The following is an 18,277-nucleotide window of genomic DNA, read 5'->3' on the forward strand; positions in this document are numbered from 1 at the left end:
GGGTCCTAAGGATCCTCCCAGCTCTGCCATCCTGTGTCCTCACGGGTCCTCCCAGCTCTGATATCCTGGGTTCTAAGGACCGTCCCAACCCTGACACCCTGGGTTCTAAGGACACTCCCAGCTCTGACACTCTGGGTTTTAAGGGCCCCCCCAGCTCTGTCATCCTGTGTTCTAAGGGTCCTCCCAGCTCTAACATTCCACGTTCTCATTTCTTCCTGGCTCTAACCTAGTCTCTCCTCTGCACAAAGCCCAGTCCCTAGACCTGGCCTTCGCCCCTCAGGGCCCCACCTCTTTACCACCCCAAGAAAGGAGCCAGGCCAGGCTGAGGGTGGAGCAGGAAGTGAGGCTCCTTTTAATGCTGTGTGTCAGTGAAGTTGGGCAGACAGACAGGGAGCAGGGGAAAGGGATGAGGGGGAGCAGGATGGGGGGATGGGGGGAGCCCCTCCTGACCCTGGGAGCCAGGTTCCACTGCTTGGGCCTACCACAGGGAGGTGGCAGGGGGAATTCTGCCTCCAGATGGAGGCTCAGTGGTGCCCCATTGTGTGTGTGCGTATGTGAGTGTGTGGCTGCACGCGAGTGTGTCAGAACGCATGAGTTACCCGGGTGTGCCCATTCCCACAAGCACACCCGAGAATGGCCGGGGAAGGGCTAGAACTCCACCTTGCAGGCAGGGAAAGTCTCATCCTGCATGGCCACGGTGCTGTTGCTGCCTAGCACCGTGATGCCGAGGTCCTGCTGCCGTCCATGAGTCTCCTGGTACCACTCGTGCATGGCCAGGGAGTCAAACGTGGGAATGAGGGTCACCTGGAGACAGAGAGAGGGAGTGAGGGGCATGCCCCCGAGAGCACTGGCAGAGCAGGGGCAAAGAACAGATGCTCGCTCGATGTGGCAGAGACCCCCTGAACCAGGGGAGGGAGGTCAGAGCCTCCACCCGCTCCCATTTCCATACTCTGGTTGGCCCCAGGCAACCGAACCTTCCCTCTTCATGGCTTGGGTCCATCTCTCCCCATCTTACTTAGGCTTCTAAATATTTCCCAAACTTCTCTTATCACTTTTCCAACCAGAGACTCAGGCTGAAATCCTAGTGTGGAAGGTCTCATGTGAATACATCTCAAGCTCCTCCGGGCCTCTGTGGGTCTTTTGCCAGTTCTGGCACCTGTACCCCAAGTCCTCCTCCTGGAAGCCTGCCTGCTTGCCCTGCCCCCTCCAATCCCCAAAGCAGTAAGTTCTGCAGATTCACACACACCCACTCTCTCTTGAGCTACTTTTACAAACACAAATCTGGAGGGAACTGGGTAGGAGAGCCCAGGCCCAGAATTCTAAGCTGCAGATTTCAGAGCAAAAAGAGAGCAGAGGGAACATCGAAGCCCAAAGTTTCAAGCTTTTTGGGTCCCCATTCTTGCAATCTTGACCATGAGCAATTGCAGAAGAAAATAAAATACAACTTCAGAGGAAATCTATAGCTATAGGAGCGGCTAGGTGGTGCAGTGGATAGAGCACCGGCCCTGGAGTCAGGGGTACCCGGGTTCAAATCTGGCCTCAGACACTTAATAATGACCTAGCTGTGTGGCCTTGGGCAAGCCACTTAACCCCGTTTGTCTTGCAAAAAAAAAGAAATCTATAGCTATGTACACACATGTGTGGCCTAGGCAAATATACATATTTGCAAAGAGGCATACACACAGTTTGGGGATCCAGGTGAGGAACTCCTCCCTTGGTTTTGGTTTTGGGGTTTTTTTTCACAAGGCAATGGGGTTGAGTGGCTTGCCCAAGGGCACACAACTAGGTCATTATTAAGTATCTGAAAGCAGATTTGAACCCGGGTACTCCAGACTCCAGGGCCGGTGCTCTATCCACTGCACCACCTAGCTGCTCACTCCCTTGGGTTTTAATGTAAATGTGAGTTATCACTGTCATCACCACCACCGGCCCAGAAGCACCCCAGTACAGGACTAGGGCTCTTTCTTGCTTGGAATCCCTGCCTTCCCCCTTTAATCCCCGAGGCTGAGATGAGTCCTAAAAAGTTTTCCCATGCCCACCTGGAGGTCTGCCTCCCAGCACTCTTTCCCAGCGAGCAGCGCATCCAAGATGCCCCTCATGGCCTCCTCCTTGCCCTGGTCATGACCACTGATGACATAGCAGAGGGCTCGAACTCTTCGGAAAAATTCCTCATCTACAGAGCGGGCACTGACTCCCCCAGGCAGGTAAGCCAGGTCGAGGTAGATGGGGGGTCCTGGAGGGACGCTACAACTGCCTGCCCGGCCTGGAATTGACCCTGCAGAGAAAGAACCATCCCATCAGGACCTTGACTCGTTGGTCACTCCCTGATCTCATCCACTCAGGGATCCCAACTTTCCCCAGGGTGAGAAGGCCGAGACAAGCTGGGTGGGAGTCTCGTAGGCAGTGGGGGACTAACTATCAACAGAAGAACCTGGGTTCCAGACTGTGTAGGGTACAACCCCAAGCTGACTGAACCAGACCCGCAGTGGTAGGCCGCGGATCAGGTCACAAGGTTCAGGGGGAATGGGTCTCTGCTTTTGGAAGCTCCCTTTATTTCTTGCCCCCCCCCCCAACTCTCTTTGAGCAATGGTGGTTCCTGCCCATCTAGCCTCTCAGCACCTCTGGGACTTTTCTTCTACCAGTCTTTGGTCCAGGTCTAGCTCCAAAGGCCTCTTGTGGTCAGCCACAGTTCCCAGGCTGGCCCAACCCAACCCAGCTATGACATATGGTGCCCAGACTGTCCTGGTGAGTGTCCTAGGCCCATCCACAGCCTGCCCCATCCCGATTCCCCAGTGGCTTCAGAAACAAGCGCTCCCTGTTATCAAAGGGGAATCCCCCTCCAGGGAGGGCTTTTTCTCATCCTAGCCTCCTCCCCAATTCAAAGAATAGGAACTCACCTGATCCACCTCGGGGACCTGGCTTGGCCACACCGCTCCCCACACCACGACCTGCCACACTTCCCTTGGCATCAATGCCCGGCCGGGGGCCCCTGTCTGTGGGTTCACTTCTGGTACTGCTAAGAGAACCCTTGGCCTTCGGGCCTGACCCAGGGATGGCCTTGGCAGGCCCCAGCCCCGTCCGGGAGGTAGCCTTACGGGAAGGGGCCCGGCCCACAGTGTCACGTCGTTTGAGGTGCTCGGGGGGTAGTGTCTCGGGATCCACCATGCAGATGCCTGGCTGGGCAGGCAGTGGGGGTGGATCTTTCATTGGGGCAGGCAGAGGATCCCGGGATGGGCCATAGTTCTCTGTGTCCTCCTCCTCTGAGTCTGGGGCCAGCGAGGGCCCGTCTTCCGCTGTGGGAGGGGGGTCTGAGTCCGAGAGGGTGGGCAGTGACTCACTCACTGAGGTGGGCGGGGTCTCCTCTGGGAGTCCTCCACTTCCCGGGTGCCCTCGGGTCAGCTCTTGGGAGCGGGCACTGCTATCATTGGAGATATCACGGGGGCTGGGAGGACCTCCAGGGGACAGGGCTGACTTGGGGTGCTCAAACTCACAGGGGGACACCAGGCAGAGATCAACATCATGGGGCGAGGCAGAGCGTGGGGCCCGCATGGTCGGTGCCCTCAGGGGGAGGCTCAGCCCTACCTTGCCTGGTTCCACATCACTAGCTGCCCCAGAGGGGGGCAATACCTGCTCGAAGGAGACTGACAAGGACTCATCCACCTCCGTGGAGTGCGGAGAACCCACCTCTGCTGGTAGCGAGGGCGTCGTGACTGTGGGTGAGACATCTGGGCCTGCCTCCCGGAAAGGGCTCAGGGCCAGCCTCTCTGCACCCTCAGGGGGCCTGCGGGGGCCAGCAGGGGAAGGAGTGGGGGCCACGGAACTGGCAGGAGACATCAGCTCCAGAGTCTTCTCCTCTGAGCTGCCACCACCTCCTCCATCCTCACCAGCATCCCCAATGTGGTTCATCAGACCCTCCAAAGGTGGGGTCAAGCCCAGGCCCAGCTCAAGGCTCTGCTCCCCAGGGGGTGTCTTGGCCAGAGGGGATGGGGAGCCTGGGATTGAGGAGGGGCAGCCCTCACTACAACGGAAGATGGACAGGCTCTCCCCTTCTGGGGCAGAGTCACCTCCTGGGCCTGGAGTCCTGCAAATGTCCCTGTTTTTGGAGCTGCCCACCTTGGAGGCCCCTTGTTCCTTTGGGGTTGCCCGAGCATGGCTCTTTTCAGAACCCTTGGGAGTGGGTTGGACATTGCTCCTCCGTACGCTCCCAGATCGGGAGGGCACAGGTTGCTCTGTGGCTATCGAAGATGTCCGGCGGCCAGGAATCCTGGCAGTCCCTGCTTTCTTGTCTTCCACTTTGGGGTCCTTCTTGAGGGGGTCAGCCTTGAGCTTCCCCTCTGTCTTGGGCTCTCTCTTGGGGGGTCCATCCTCTTTTCGGATGATCTTCTTCTCTTCCTTCCGTGCTGGGGCCTCACCACGAGCCCCTTCTTTCTTAGAGGGGAGGCTCCGATCCTTGCCCAGCTTAGGAACCTCCTCCGCAGGGCCCCGAGGTCGTTCTCTCACAGTTGCTGGCTTGACCTCCTTCCTCTCTGCCCTCAATGGGCGGGCTCCATCAGCTGGGCGGACCCCATCAGCCAGGCTGCTCCTGGAGACAGAACGCAGGCTTTCCTTGCTCTCTGCCCGCCCCGGCCCCGGTCCCAGGGCCTCCAGGTCCTGTGGGGTCACCACCGGCTGTCGGAGAAAAGTCAGATGCTGCAGCTTGGCCAGTCCCTCAAGAAGCCGGCTCTGCGGAGTGCAGCCAGGGAACAGAACTCGCACAATCTTCTCTGTGGGGCTGGCAGGGTGCCAGACCAGTAGGGCACAGGCTGATGCTGCCAGACTCGGGGGGGCCGACTCCCGGCCAGTGCCGGCCCGTGGAGGGTGAAGCACATACATGTCTAGTCGGCCCACTCCCATCTTCAGGAACAACACTACAGGCTCAGAGGGCACTGGGCCACGACACAGGGGTGTGGGCAGGATGCCCAGCCGCTCCAAGTAGCCCACAGCCAAGCCGGCCTCATCCTCCCCCCACACGGGGCGCCGCTCCCCAGTGTTGAGGAACACTACACCCAGGTCAGGGGATATGAGGTGGCGGAGCCAGTCCTCACTCCCTCGCCCGCCACCCGAGGCCACGCCAGCAGCCTCCTCATCCCGCTCTGCCAGCTTCCTCCGGAGCAGGCTGTTGATGCCAGCCAGGCTGTCAGCCCGGGTTGCCAGCACTGCATCCACCCGGTCCAGATGCCTCACCAGCTTCCAAAAGCTGGACCGGGCACTTGAACCGCCATTCACAAGCACGGTGAAGCCATTGACGGCAAAGAAGGCAGCATCGCCCAGCCCACCAGGGAAGACATAACAGCACGGCCGAGAGATCTTCAGAAATCCCGCAGTTGCAGGAGGTTCCAGGAGGTCAAAGGGTGAGGGTGGCTCCAGGGACTCGGCCACATATTCCAGGAACTCACGAAGTCCTTCTGATTCTGGTCGGCACCCAGGGGGATTCAGGTGCAGCTGAACATAGTCCTGGAGACCGGACCCATCCAGCCCAGGGTATGCCCACTCCCCAAAGTCAGGGCAGGTGATGGTGAGCCTGGGCAGGGCTGAAGAGGGTGCAGCATTGCGGAGATCCTCAATCTGGGGGAAGGAGGCAGGTATGAGGCTGGGCCCAAGCAGTCAGCATCTAGAGAGGCTGAGACACTCTGCCAGACTGTTACTGAATCTGGAACAAGGTAGGAACCCTGGATTCAAATCCTGACTCTGCCCCTCTTTCCCTGAAGGACCACAGCCCTTACTGACAGAGTACTTTAGCGTTAATAAAACCCTAATGATATGAGACCACTCCTCTCATTTTATGGAGGTCAGAGATTGAAGCGAGTGGCCCATCAGGACCCAGGTCTCCTTACTACAAATGGAGCCCCCTCTACGGCCTCACCAACATCTCTGGACCTCCACCCATTGCTGGGGAATGCCCTCATGCCAGAAGAGTCCAGGACCTAACTGTTCCAAAGAAGGATTCTGGGTACCCAGGACTCTGAGATTAAGGCAGGGCCCTAGTGACCAGGATCCCCAATCCCATGAGATCCTGCCTCTTTACTCTCTTTCCTTATTCCAGCCCCTTCCATGAACTCCCCCCACTCTGATCTGGCAGATTTTTTCTGATTATCTAATTAATTCATCTTTCAGCCCCTTGCCCTTCTTCCCCAGTCATGGAGACCAAGGACCTCTTGGAGAAGCCCTGGAAAGGGATCAATGCCCCCTTGGGGATGGGGAGAGTTTTGTCCTCCAGCAGACCCTTGGCAGCAACTCCTGCTCAGAACTAATAGGGAGGAGGATGATGAGGAGAAGGAAGAGCAGAGAGGTCAGGAAGCCTTCTCCTCCTTCCACTTCCCCCTTGCCTATGGCCAAGTCCAGCTCACCTCTTTATCAGTCAGAATCTGGAAGAAGTGCCGGGGAGAGAAGCCCCCTGTCTGCAGCAGGAGCTCCCCTGTCTCTTCCACGTAGGGGCCAGCTAGGACCAGCAGCTTATGATACGAAGGCTCCAGGAGCAGGTTACGGAGCTGGGCAGGGTCAGCACGGGAAGGGAGGGAAAACATGTCAGCATGTACCCAGTAGAGCCCCCACCCATCCATCATGTCCCTCACCCCAATGCCCACCTCATCAACCAGGGACTTGTCAGAGGGGTTTAGCAACACCAGAGTTTCTAGTTCTTCTCCTCGGTGGTAGAGGCTCCTTTGACCTGGAATCATAAAAGAGAGAATATCAGAGCTGGGAAGGCACTTAGAACAGAGAAAGTCAGAGCTGGGAGGGCCCTTAGAACACAAGATGTCAGAGCTGGAAAGACCCCTAGATAATAGGAAGTCAGAGCTGGGAGAATCCTTAGACTACAGGTTGTCAGAGCTGGGAGGGTCCTTAGAGGACAGGTTGTCAGGGCTGGGAGGGCCCTGAGAACCCAGGATGGCAGAGCTAGGAGGACAATTAGAACCCAGGATGGCAGAGCTGGGAGGACCCTTAGAACCCAGGATGGCAGAGCTGGGAGGACCCTCAGAACCCAGGATGGTAGAGCTGGGAGGACCCTTAGAACCCAGGATGGCAGAGCTGGGAGGACCCTTAGAACACAGGATACTAGGGCTGGGAGGACTCTTAGAGCACAGAATGTCTGTGACTTGTGCCTAGCTAGATGAAGGGTGGAACTCAAACCCTTGGAAGGAAGAGGAGGAGGGGTGGGAGATAGGTCCATCATCTCTCTCCCCTCCCCCATCATCACCTCAAACTGAAGCTAGATTCATCCCCCAGCCAGCTGGCCAGCAGAATCAGGACAGGAAGCTAGCATTCGACAAGACAATGTAAGCCACGACATTTCCTTCCCACTGACTGGGAAAGGGAAGGCAGGCCTGTTTTCTCTGCCTCTACCTGGCCACTCGATCAAGGCCTGGGGGGCCTCCTCATTGGGAGGAATCGCTACAATAAAGTCCCACATGGTCAGTCTGTTGGTCGGTTGGCTCAGGATCTGGCCCTGTCTAGTCCCTGAGGGTCTGGGGCAAAAAGCCAGGTTCTGCTGCCCCTCCCGTGGCCAAGTCTGTGCCAGACACCCACTCAGCAAACACTCCAGGGACTCTCAGCAGCTACTCTTCTCCCTCCTTTACCACCCACTCCAGATCTCTGGGGAGGGAAGGGAGCTAAGTGCCAGCCCACAGAGCCTTCAGGTCCCAGGATCTAGCGCTCTCAGTTCCTCTGGCATCCAAGCAGGGACCAATACCTGGGCCTGGAAAACTTGGTGACATCATCATCATCATCATCCTGTAGGCTAGCTGACTTTTGATGCCTCTCAGGGCCTTCTGAGGGGCAGAAATTCTGATGAGCTATCCTGGGGAGAAGACCAAAGGGACACCCCATATGCCCCAGCCATGAGCGCTAACAGGGAAGTCAGAGGAAACGCAGGAGAAAAGATCTGACATCAGCTCGGCCTCAGGTCTCTTGTGACCTTGCCTCCAATCTCCCTCCCCCTCTGTGTGCCTCTCTGGTAGCTCCCAGCAGTGGCCCAGAGACAGGATCCAAGCTTGTCAAGTCTGCCTCATGTTACCCACAAGGAAAAGGAAGGAGAAGTCAACTGACCTCCCCAAGATCCCCCAGGGATGAAACAATGAATGAACAAGCATTTATTGGTACCTGTGATGAGAATACAAAAAGCTGAGAAATCCTCTGATAGATTACCTTCTAATTAGGGTACAACCTTAAAGATGATGTTTGTCCTTTGTTCTAGAAGACCACGACATAAGGGAGATGAAGCCATGACAAGCACATGAATTGAATTTAGGTGAGGGGGAGCTGTGCTAAGTCACCAGCCTCACTTTCTCCTCCAAAATCATCTGATCCAGGAGCCAGATATGAATCTGGACCACTGGAGATAGCCCTGGATGTGAGGCAATCAGGGTTAAGTGACTTGTCCAAGGTCACACAGCTAATGAGTATGAAGTGTCTGAAGCTGGATTTGAACTCTTGTCCTCCTGACTCCAAGGCTCTATCCACTGCACCATCTCACTTCCCAATCATGCCCACAATAGATACATTTAAAAAACAACAGGAAATTGATAATGTGTCAAACATTATACTGATGCTGAGGTTACAAGAATCCATAAAAGACAGCCCCAGCCCTCCAGGAGCTTACAATCAAATGAGGGGGAGATATCAAGCAAACGTGAACAAAGCAAGTTGCAGCCAGCTCAAGTAGGAGATCAATCACAGAAGAAGGGGGGGTGGCTAGGTGGCGTAGTGGATAAAGTAGCAGCCCTGGAGTCAGGAGTACCTGGGTTCAAATCACAGAAGAAGGCACTGGAAAGAAGATGGTTCAGAAAGATTCCCTGTGGGAGGAGGAATTTTAGCTGGGACTTAAAGGAAGCCAGGGAGGATCAGTGGTCAGAGGAGAGGATAGGGAGGGTTCCGGTCAGTGGGGGACAGTCAGAAAGAGACTGCCCAGAGCTGAGAACTCAAGAAAACTCAAGAAGGCTCAGATGCTGGATCCTAAGGAGCAGAGCTGGGATCTGCCTCCATTTTCATTGTCTCACCTCAGGGGTGTGCTGCTGCTATAGCTGTGGGGGTTCAGGGAGGCTATGAGTCCTCAAAGCCCACCACTAGATCTCAGTGGTTTCAGGCTGTGTTAACTCTCCACTTTCAATTCTATGGCCTTCCACAATGTTATTAACACATATTTTTAATATCTAAATATGAAATATACATATACTAAATATGGAGGTTTGCCAGTTGTTCATAGATATACATGAAGTCAGGTAATGGAGAGGGAGACCTGGGTTTGGAGTTCCTATCCTGCTTCTACTACTTCCTAGCAGTGTGACTCTGGGTTTCTTGGACATTCACCTAGAAAATGTGAAGCTACTAAAACCCACAAGCACCTAAGTCAAAGCAGGATCCTTACGCTTGAATGAGAAGCTAAGTGCAAAGCACTCTGTAAATATTAAAATACCATGCAAAGGTCAGGTAGCATTCCCAATTTACAGATAAGGAAATTGAGGCTCAGGGAGGATGACAGAATGGACTCAAATTCTGGTCTTTTGTAGTGTTGCTGTTGTTTTTCCCATTGCCCCCACCTTGAAAATGTCAACTACCCCATCCAGTTTTTTCATTTTTAGGGAAATTACTGTCCAGGTCCCCAGCTCCATCTGTCTGCCCAGCCCCAGGGCACACTCTATCTGACATCATCCTGACCCGAATAACTAAAATGATTCACAAGGACTTGTTACCCCAACTCAGGTACTTCTGCCTGTGTGGTCTTGCCAAAGGCCTTTCCCTTTCTTTTCCTCTGTTTCTTTCCTTATCAGATCCTCCTAAATATTTCACCAAAGTCTTCCTCCCCAGGACAGATGATCAGATACCTGAAGACAGTTGTCATGTTCCCCCCAGAGCCTGCCCTTCAGCCCCCTGAGCTGAACACTTCCAGTTCTTCCAGCTAATTGTCAAACAGCCTCTACTGGAAGCCCTCGGCATCCTAGCTGTCCTCTTTGGCATCATCTCCTCCCTAAAATGTGGTGCTCAGAAGTAAATGTGTCGTATGGATTCTCCCCTCCATCGGAACCAAGAGTGGAGGCTGACAAATTTACAGCCAAGCACAGGAGAAGGGTAAGGCAAGAAACCCAAAAAGGAAAGAAGGGAAGTTAGAGCTCATGACCCCTGACACCCACCCACCCACACACACACACACACACACACAGACACACATACACCCTCCAGCCCCTTACCTTTCACAATGCTGGAGAACGTAGCTGAGTGACGGGAGACAAATATTTTCAGCTGTTCATCCAGGTTACAAACTGTTGGGTCCACATCCCAAGAACGGATCCCTATTGAGGAGAGAGAATGTTACTATGGCCCTCCTCAGGGAATGCCCTCTTTAGCATCTCTAAGAGGCTACTTTGGAGGAGTCTCCTATATAAGTCTCACAGAAAGATGAATTCTATTCTCTTCCTATCCTAATACATCTTTTCCCTTTTGCCTTGCAAGACACCCTCAAATCTTGGCCAAGTTGCTGAGAGAGTTCTCAAAGGGAGACTATGAGACCTGACGTGGGAAAGTATATGCCGTAGGACAAAGAATATCAGAGCTTGGAAGGGTCCCTTAAATCATAGAGGGGCAGGCGAACATATTTATGACTGCTGATGGAGATGTGAATTAGTCCCACCATCTTGGAAAGCAATTTATAATTATTCAAAGAAAGTCACACTAAGAAAGTATCCCTAGAGGCAGCTAGGTGGCACAGTGAATAGCGCACCAGCCCTGGAGTCAGGAAAACCCCGAGTTCAAATCCGGCCTCAGACACTTATTACCTAACTGTGTGGCCTTGGGCAAGCCACTTAACCCCATTGCCTTGCAAAAAAAAAAAAAAGACCTAAAAAAAAGTATCCCTAGTCTTTGACCCAGGTATTCCACTGTTAGACCCATACATGTATTCCAAGAAAGGTGCCAGACACAACAAAACAGTTATAGCACCTCCCTTCCTTTTTTTTGGTAGGAGGAGAGAAACAAAGTAGATGCTCATTCCTTGGGGAATGGCTACTCCAACTGCTGTATATGAATGAGATAGAATATTAATGTGCTATAAAAATGACGAACATGAAGAATTCAGAGCATGCAAGCAATTGGAGTTGGACAACTAGGATACACAGTAACTACAACAATGAAAATGGAAAGAACAAAACTTTTGAAAAATGAATGCTGAGAAATGATAAAGCCAAGCTCGGCCTCAAAGGAGAGATAGGAGAAGGCACCTCCCTTTTTTTTTTTGCAGGGGTGGTCTTGGGGTGTGGAATCCTGCAGATAAGGCCTGCCCTGTTCTATCAGTTGGTTACTTTTGTTAAATTGTTGTTAACCCTTCACCCCCCAACCAACTTTAGAAAGACAGGATGGAGTAGTGGAATACGCTGGGAAAGTTAAGAGACAGAAAAATCAAAGATATCAGTAAAACTATAATTAAAAACAAAATAGTGCATGTCAGAGCAGGGAGCAATCCAGTGAATGTGATCTCACATGACAGGAAGAGAAGCTGAGATCCAGAAAGAAGGACCCTGCTCAGAGTTACATCATCAGGTATGGAGACAAAAACCGATAGCTTATCCTGTGATGATAATTCTGGGGGGGGGGGGGGCGCAAAGGGAAAGCTTCCTGCCCACACTTCCCAACCCTCTGAATCGCTGATGAAGGTCTATCCTAATAGCCTATATCCCTAGGCTTCTGGCTTTGGATCCATCCACAGGAAGCAGGGGTTCTGCTGATGCTGCGCTGGAAACATACAATTGTTTCATTTCCTCCCCCTACCAAACATGTGGAGATACCCGAAAAGTATAGACTGGAGGGAGACCACTGTCCTGGGATCCCACCCATAGGAAACAGAAAGGAGGACAAAGGGATCAGTTCTCTATGAAACATTCTATATGTTCATGCCCTTCCCAGAATTCACATTCTGTGTTTCAAGGGTCTTCCTGTGTTCTAAAGGCCCTCTCGGCTTTGGCATTCTGGATTCTAAGGATTATCTCATCTTTAGCATTCTGCATTATCAGGGTCCTCCCAATTATGACATTCTAGATACTAAAGTCCCTTCTGTGTTGTAGGGATCTATGGGCTCTAACATCCTATGTTCTAAGGACCTTCCCATTTTGTGTTCTGAGGGCCCCCCCCCCAACTCTGACCTTCTGGGCTCTAAGGGCCCTCCCAGCTCTAACATTCTATGTTCTAAAGGCCTTCCCAGGTCTGACATTTTGTGTTCTAAATCTCTGATAGTGTGTGTGTGTGTTCTAAGGGGCCTCCCAGGTTTGACCTTCTGGATTCTAAGGGCCCTCTCAGCTCTGACATTCTTTTTCTTTTTTAAAGTTTTCGCAAGGCAATGGGGTTAAGTGGTTTGCCCAAGGCCACACAGAGCTAGGTAATTATCTGAGGCCAGATTTGAACTCAGGTACTCCTGACTCCAGGGCCGGTGTTCTATCCACTGTACCACCTAGCCACCCCATCTAACATTCTTTCAGAAACCTAAGTATACCTTCATCTATTCTGGCTAAAGATTTTATGAACAGATACTTCTCTTACTCATTAGAGTGTACGATCCTTGAGAGCAAGGACTTTCTCCACTCATGCAGTACCAAATCCAAGATGGTATCCAGGATACAAAAAGCACAAATTAAATGTTTACAGAGCAAGGATGCTCCCAGCCCAGACGTTCTGGGTTTAACCAATTAATCCAATGAATATTTCTAAAGATTCTATTTTTATCCAAAGAACTGGGAAGGACACTAAAGCTATAAAAAGATGAAAGACAATGTTGGCTAGGCCTTCAAAGATCAGGGCATCATGAAGTAGACTGGGGGCGTTGGCAAACAGACTGCCAAGACCCTCTTAGCATAAGCCACATTGGTTCTAAGGCCTCCTCCAGGACTGCTATTCTGCAGCAGGTAAGCGGCATCTACAGCTGTCTTCCACCTTGCAACTGTGACTCATGAAGCGAGGCTGTGCCAAACCCCCCAAAGGGTAGGGCAAGGCAGGGCAGGGTAGAGCAGGGCAGGGCCTGGCCCCCTCCAGCTCCACCCCAGCAATTAGTACTGTGGGGAGCCTCAGGGAATGGATTTTCAGGTGTGGTTTTCACTGTGCCTCAGTGCAGCTTCCCTGCCACCCTACAGCAGTGCCCACCCCAGGTCTCTCTGAGGTTGGCAGGACTTTTTTTCCCCCCTCTTCCTTTTTCTACGATCTATTGATTAATTTTATCTTTTACTAAACATCTGAGTGTCTGACACCATACTAAAACCTTTCCAGGTATTACCTTACTTGTGGAGGGTCAGGGCCAGGGAACTCTTCTCCCTACTAAAATCAGGGGAGGGCATAAATACCACCTTCCATAAAACAATACTCCTGTGGTGCTCCTCAGCTGAGGAGACAAGCACCTTTTCATTCTTTCCTCTGCTCTAGGAAGGAGGTCAGCCAGGGGCGATTCCCCAAGTCTGATAGCAGAGACTAGACCCACCAGGTCAGGGCAGACCCAGGCCCATTCTACAGATGAACAAGTTCTGACGCAGTTCTGATGGGCACAAGATGGGGGCTCTCTTCTGCAAAATGAGGGAGGTGGCCTCCATGGCCGTACTCCACCGCCCTCAATGGCCCAGCTCCCAAGGATCTGAATGAATCCCCGCCTGGTTGATCTCTCCATGAGAGGGAGGATGGGCTTGGGGCCTTTATTAATAAGCCTGGCTCTGGAGCCACGGGACTGGGATGCAATGCAACGTTCTATGCACTAACGGCAACTTGTAAGCACCTGTTCTAGGCCAGGCATGGTGGGAACCCTCGGGAATAGAAAAAGGCAAGAAGCCGCCTCTGCTCTCCAGGAGAGAGAAGGGCGGAGCGGAGAAGGGAAACTGAGGCCCCCGGGGGCCTAGACCCGGCTTTCCCGCCCCTCCCAAATAACGGAACTACGGCCTCCTTCCGCCCAGGGCTGCCCAGGCTGGCTTGGAGGAGCTCGGGAAAAGCCGGGCCCGGCCCAGCCCAACCTGGCCCAGTTGGGCCCAGCCCGGCGTGGCCTAGGGGGCCCCCCGGGGCCAGCCTCCCGAGGCCAGGGAGTGCCCCCGGTGATCTCAGGCACACCCCCACGCGCCCCGCCCCCGGGTCTCCAAGCAAGTCCACGAGGCTGGGGGGAGGATCTCCAAGCGCACCCCCACAGGGGGACCTCTCTCCGAGGGTGCCCAAGAAGGCCATCCCCCAGAAGGATCTCCAAACGCAACGCCACCAAAGAATATCCAAGCGCACCCCACCCAAAAAGGGGGTCCCCGAACTGGGCCTCCCATGAAGGGGGGTTTCCGAACGTGCCCCCCCAGGAGGGTCTCCAAGTGCCTCTCCCCCTCCCCCCAGGAGGGTCTCCAAGGGCAGGCGCACCCCGCCCGGGGAGGGGGCCTCCACGCTGACCCCGCCCCCACGAGGGGGGTTTCCGACCGTGCCCCCCCGGGGGTCTCCAAGCGCATTCCCCCCCGTCCCGAGGGGGGGCTCCGGGCGCGTGCCCCCCGGGAGGAGGGTCTCGGAGCGCACCCCCGGCGAGGGCTGCCCGACGGGCGCAGCCTGGCCGACCTGGGCCGGGCTCACCTCTCTCCAGCTGGGCCAGCACCGGGCGCAGCAGCCCCGGCCGGGCGCACTCGCCGCCCACGATGACCAGCAGAGAGCAGCGGCTGCCGTCCGCCGGGAGCGGGGCCTGGGGCTGGGGCTCGGGCTGGGCCTGGGGCTGCAGCCGCTCCGGGACCGCCGGCCCCGCCACCGCCGCCGCCGCCATCTTCAGCCCCGGGGCCGTGACGTCCCGAGCAGACGCGCTCTCCGGCCCCCCGCCCCCTCCCGCCGGTCCGAGCCCGCCCTAAGCGCTCCCCCCGGCCCCGGGCCGCCCCGCCCAGTGACGTCATTGGCAGCCAACCAGCGGCGCGGCGGGGCTGGCGAAAGCGGCAGGCCCCGCCCCTTCCTTAAAGGGGCCTCTGGGCGGGCGACGAAGGGGCTGGGGGGAGAGAGCTGGAGCGATTGGTGGGCTCCCCCGGGACCTGAGCAAGGGCGGGGCCAGGCCCTTCCTCCGGGCGAGTCAGGCTGGGCCCGGTGGGCCAGGCTCGCCTCCCTGCACCCCCTTCCCGCGGGCCTTTGTCTCCTAAGCACTATAGCTGTGTTACGGTTCTGTGGATCCAGAGGGGCGCAATTATTTCTTACCTCCCGGCACATTCCAGCATGCCGCTCTGTTATAGCATGGCTTCCATGAGGCGGCATTTGTCAGGTGCCTTGCCAGCGTGAGAGAACTTTCTAAAGGCTAGCCATATTGCCGGATCTTTTACATTACATAATAGTGTATTCTGTTACATTATATGATAGCATAATATAGGAGATCATCTAGAATGCTGCTATACGAGCATTAGTACATGATGCTACATTACATCCTATTCATTATATCATGTGCTGTTAGATTATTATATATTTTATCCCATTAATTATGTCATATATGATTTCTCTCTCATCACACTCAATTTGGATCAATGCACACCATGGAAACAATGTAAAGACTGGCAAATTGCTCTCTGTGGAGGTGGGGGGAGGGAAGTAAGATTAGGAGGAAAATTGTAAACTCAAAATAAATAAAATGTTTAATAAAAAAAGAAAAGAAACTGATGTTTCACTTAAACAACAAAAAATTATATATAGCCTTATGCTGTTATATCATAACATTATATATTATATGCTGCATGATGTTGCATTACACTATTACATTATATTAATCATGTCACATATCATAACAGAATATATTCTACATGATGCTATATCATACCACATTAAATTATGCTGTTATTATAATTTGTATTATTGTATGTTACACGATGTTATTTTACATTTTATTGATTGTATTATAGCCTATCATATTATATTACATTATATTCCTTTCTCTTTATCCCCAGTACCTGGTATAGAGTAGGTGCTTAATAAATGCTTTTTGTTAGTGGGTACAGTGCTGGACCCAGAGTCATAAATCATGAAATATTATGTTATATTGAACCAGATCTATGGTATTACTGGTAAAGAAACTCTCTCTTCCATTTCTAATAGGCTACTGCTCTGCAATTCATGGTTTTAGTCACTGGGTACCCAGAGAGGTTAAATGACTTACCCAGGGTCACACAGCCAGTATGTTTCAAAGGTTACGTGCTGACTCTCTAGGACAGTTTCTCTACAGTCTAACCCATGCTGCCTGCCTATTTATGCTTTATGTGTGTGTGTGTGTGTGTGTGTGTGTGTATACACATATATATATATATATGAACTATTTATTAGTTAATAAAATATTTATACTTGCTCCCATTCCATGAGGGCAGGGACTATCTTTTGCCTCTTTTGGTATATATAGTACCAGTAAGAACTGAATAAGTGTTTACTGATTGATTGATTGTTGATTATGAAAAATCTTCACAACTATTTTGGGGGAAAATAATTTCAGGGAGTTTTGGAGAAGTAAAATGTCATAGGATTTAGAGTCAGAAAGGAGTTTGGTAATAACTGAATGTTAGAAAGTAAATTGAATTTGAAGTCAGAAAAGTTCTGCATTCAAATCTTAAGTAAGCCTCAATTTTCCAGAGGTGACACAGTGGATAAAGTATCTAGTCTGGAGTCAAGAACTCAATTCATATTCAGCTTTACTAATTGGGTGACACTGGATGTCACTTTAACCTCTGCTCTGCCTTAGTTTCCTCACCTGTAAAATGGAAATGATAGCAACCCCTACCTCCCTGGGTATTGTAAAGGGATTGCTTGCCACATTTAATTTGGATTTAGTAAACATACTTTCAATCTTTCCTCTGAGATTGGGGCAGGAGGTGGGGGGAGCAGAGAGTAGGGAAAATGCAAGATGAAACTTTCATTCTAATAGGGATACAACACAGGGTGGCCAGGTAAGGCATCACAAAACAAGAGCTGAAATCATTGGAGGCAAACTGTGGCGCAGGGCAAGATGTCAGCTCTGGGGAGGCCCTGATTTCCTACTATATGACTAGGAAGGATGAGATAATGTGTGGAGAGTACTTCACAAACTTTACAAGTCTCTATAAATGTCAGTTATTGTTGCTTTAGAGGGAAAGCCTATGGACTTGGAATCAGAAACACGCCTTTGGAATGAGGTCCTAAAGAATCCCAGTCATACAAGGAACTTGATTTGAAGGAAGATCTGGATTCAGATCCCACTTCTCTTGGGACCAGCATTGTAATCTTGGGCAGACCTAACCATTCACTGAAGAAACTTTCCTTTTCTCTCAAAGGAAAGGATAGTGACTTATTACCATCACTGTCCTCAGTAACCCCTCATCATTTTTCTGTTAGCTCCCATATATCTCCTTATTGTATAAAATCTTACAACATTTTATTTTGGGGAAATGCTAACTATCATTACTGGTGTTTGCTTTGAAATGTCTTATGAATAGATCATTTTTAATAGGAATGAAAGATTGTGTTGTTTGACCTTCACTTGGAGTGAATTCGATTTAAGTGAGGCAGTTTCATAGTCATCAACCTCTCTCTTCCAGAGTCATCAGAGACCAGTGACAACACAAAAGTCAGGACAAGCTTGGCCATGATCAGGGAAGCAGTGGAAGACTCCTTGACAGTTTGGATGTCTAACCAAGGTCTAAGGCTCCACAACAACTGTTTCCACCTCTTTTATGGATCATTTGAAAAAATTGTTCTCATCTGCCGCTTCTAACAAGGGAAGGCATTTTGTTTGGGGTAGACCTTCCCCTAACTCAGTGACATGTTAGACCTCCTCAACCTCGTTTAGCTTGTCTGCCAAGATGGTTTTACTGAGATGTGGCTACTGCCTATGCTAGAACTTCTTGGGGTCACAGGTGAGAGTTGAGTAACCAGTGGACATCAAAGGTGGATGAACAGCATTGAAAAGAGTTTGGCAACCCTTCATGCAAGAAGAGCTAGTTTTCCCTGACCATCTCATATGTCCTAAGGTTATGCTGGTGGCAACACAGAGAAATGAAATTAAAAAAAAATTTAAACCTATAAGACAAGTGGATATAAAAGATGTATGCAATGTCATGTCAATAGAGATCCTTTATAGTAATCAAATAATTCCCAAATTTTGTATTATTAATATTAAGGCAGGAACAGCTATACCCCGTACCAAACTTTGTGGAAATTTACTGTGTGAATAGGAATCTTTTAGACTATAATTTTAATTTGCTCTCCAATTGAATCCAATACAAAAGCATTTAAATTGCTGAATCAATAATCTAAAATTCCAACTGCTGCC

The 18,277-nt window shown here is 51.7% G+C and overlaps 1 protein-coding gene across 1 annotated transcript; it reads right to left on the reverse strand.

The window, feature by feature from the left end:
* Positions 1–323: 323 nt before the first annotated feature.
* Positions 324–14,802, reverse strand: MAP1S (microtubule associated protein 1S). The gene is made up of 7 exons (XM_074204865.1): positions 14,593–14,802; positions 10,221–10,322; positions 6,624–6,706; positions 6,387–6,527; positions 2,898–5,604; positions 2,040–2,275; positions 324–804 (listed from the first exon to the last, which is right to left on the reverse strand). Exons 1-7 carry the CDS (start codon positions 14,774–14,776, stop codon positions 649–651), a joined length of 3,609 nt encoding a protein of 1,202 aa, XP_074060966.1. The 5' UTR covers positions 14,777–14,802; the 3' UTR covers positions 324–648.
* Between the last annotated feature and the right edge of the window lie 3,475 nt (positions 14,803–18,277).

Source organism: Macrotis lagotis, chromosome X, assembly GCF_037893015.1.
Source record: "Macrotis lagotis isolate mMagLag1 chromosome X, bilby.v1.9.chrom.fasta, whole genome shotgun sequence".
NCBI classification, from domain to species: domain Eukaryota; kingdom Metazoa; phylum Chordata; class Mammalia; order Peramelemorphia; family Peramelidae; genus Macrotis; species Macrotis lagotis.

Excerpts from the sequence above, each read along its gene's own strand:
- MAP1S (XM_074204865.1), bottom strand. The coding sequence starts at position 14,776 with ATGGCGGCGGCGGCGGTGGCGGGGCCGGCGGTCCCGGAGCGGCTGCAG. Across the intron at positions 5,605-6,386 it reads AGATTCTGACTGATAAAGAG|ATTGAGGATCTCCGCAATGC; the intron begins GTGAGCTGGACT and ends TCCTTCCCCCAG. Across the intron at positions 805-2,039 it reads GCTGGGAGGCAGACCTCCAG|GTGACCCTCATTCCCACGTT; the intron begins GTGGGCATGGGA and ends CTCTGTCTCCAG.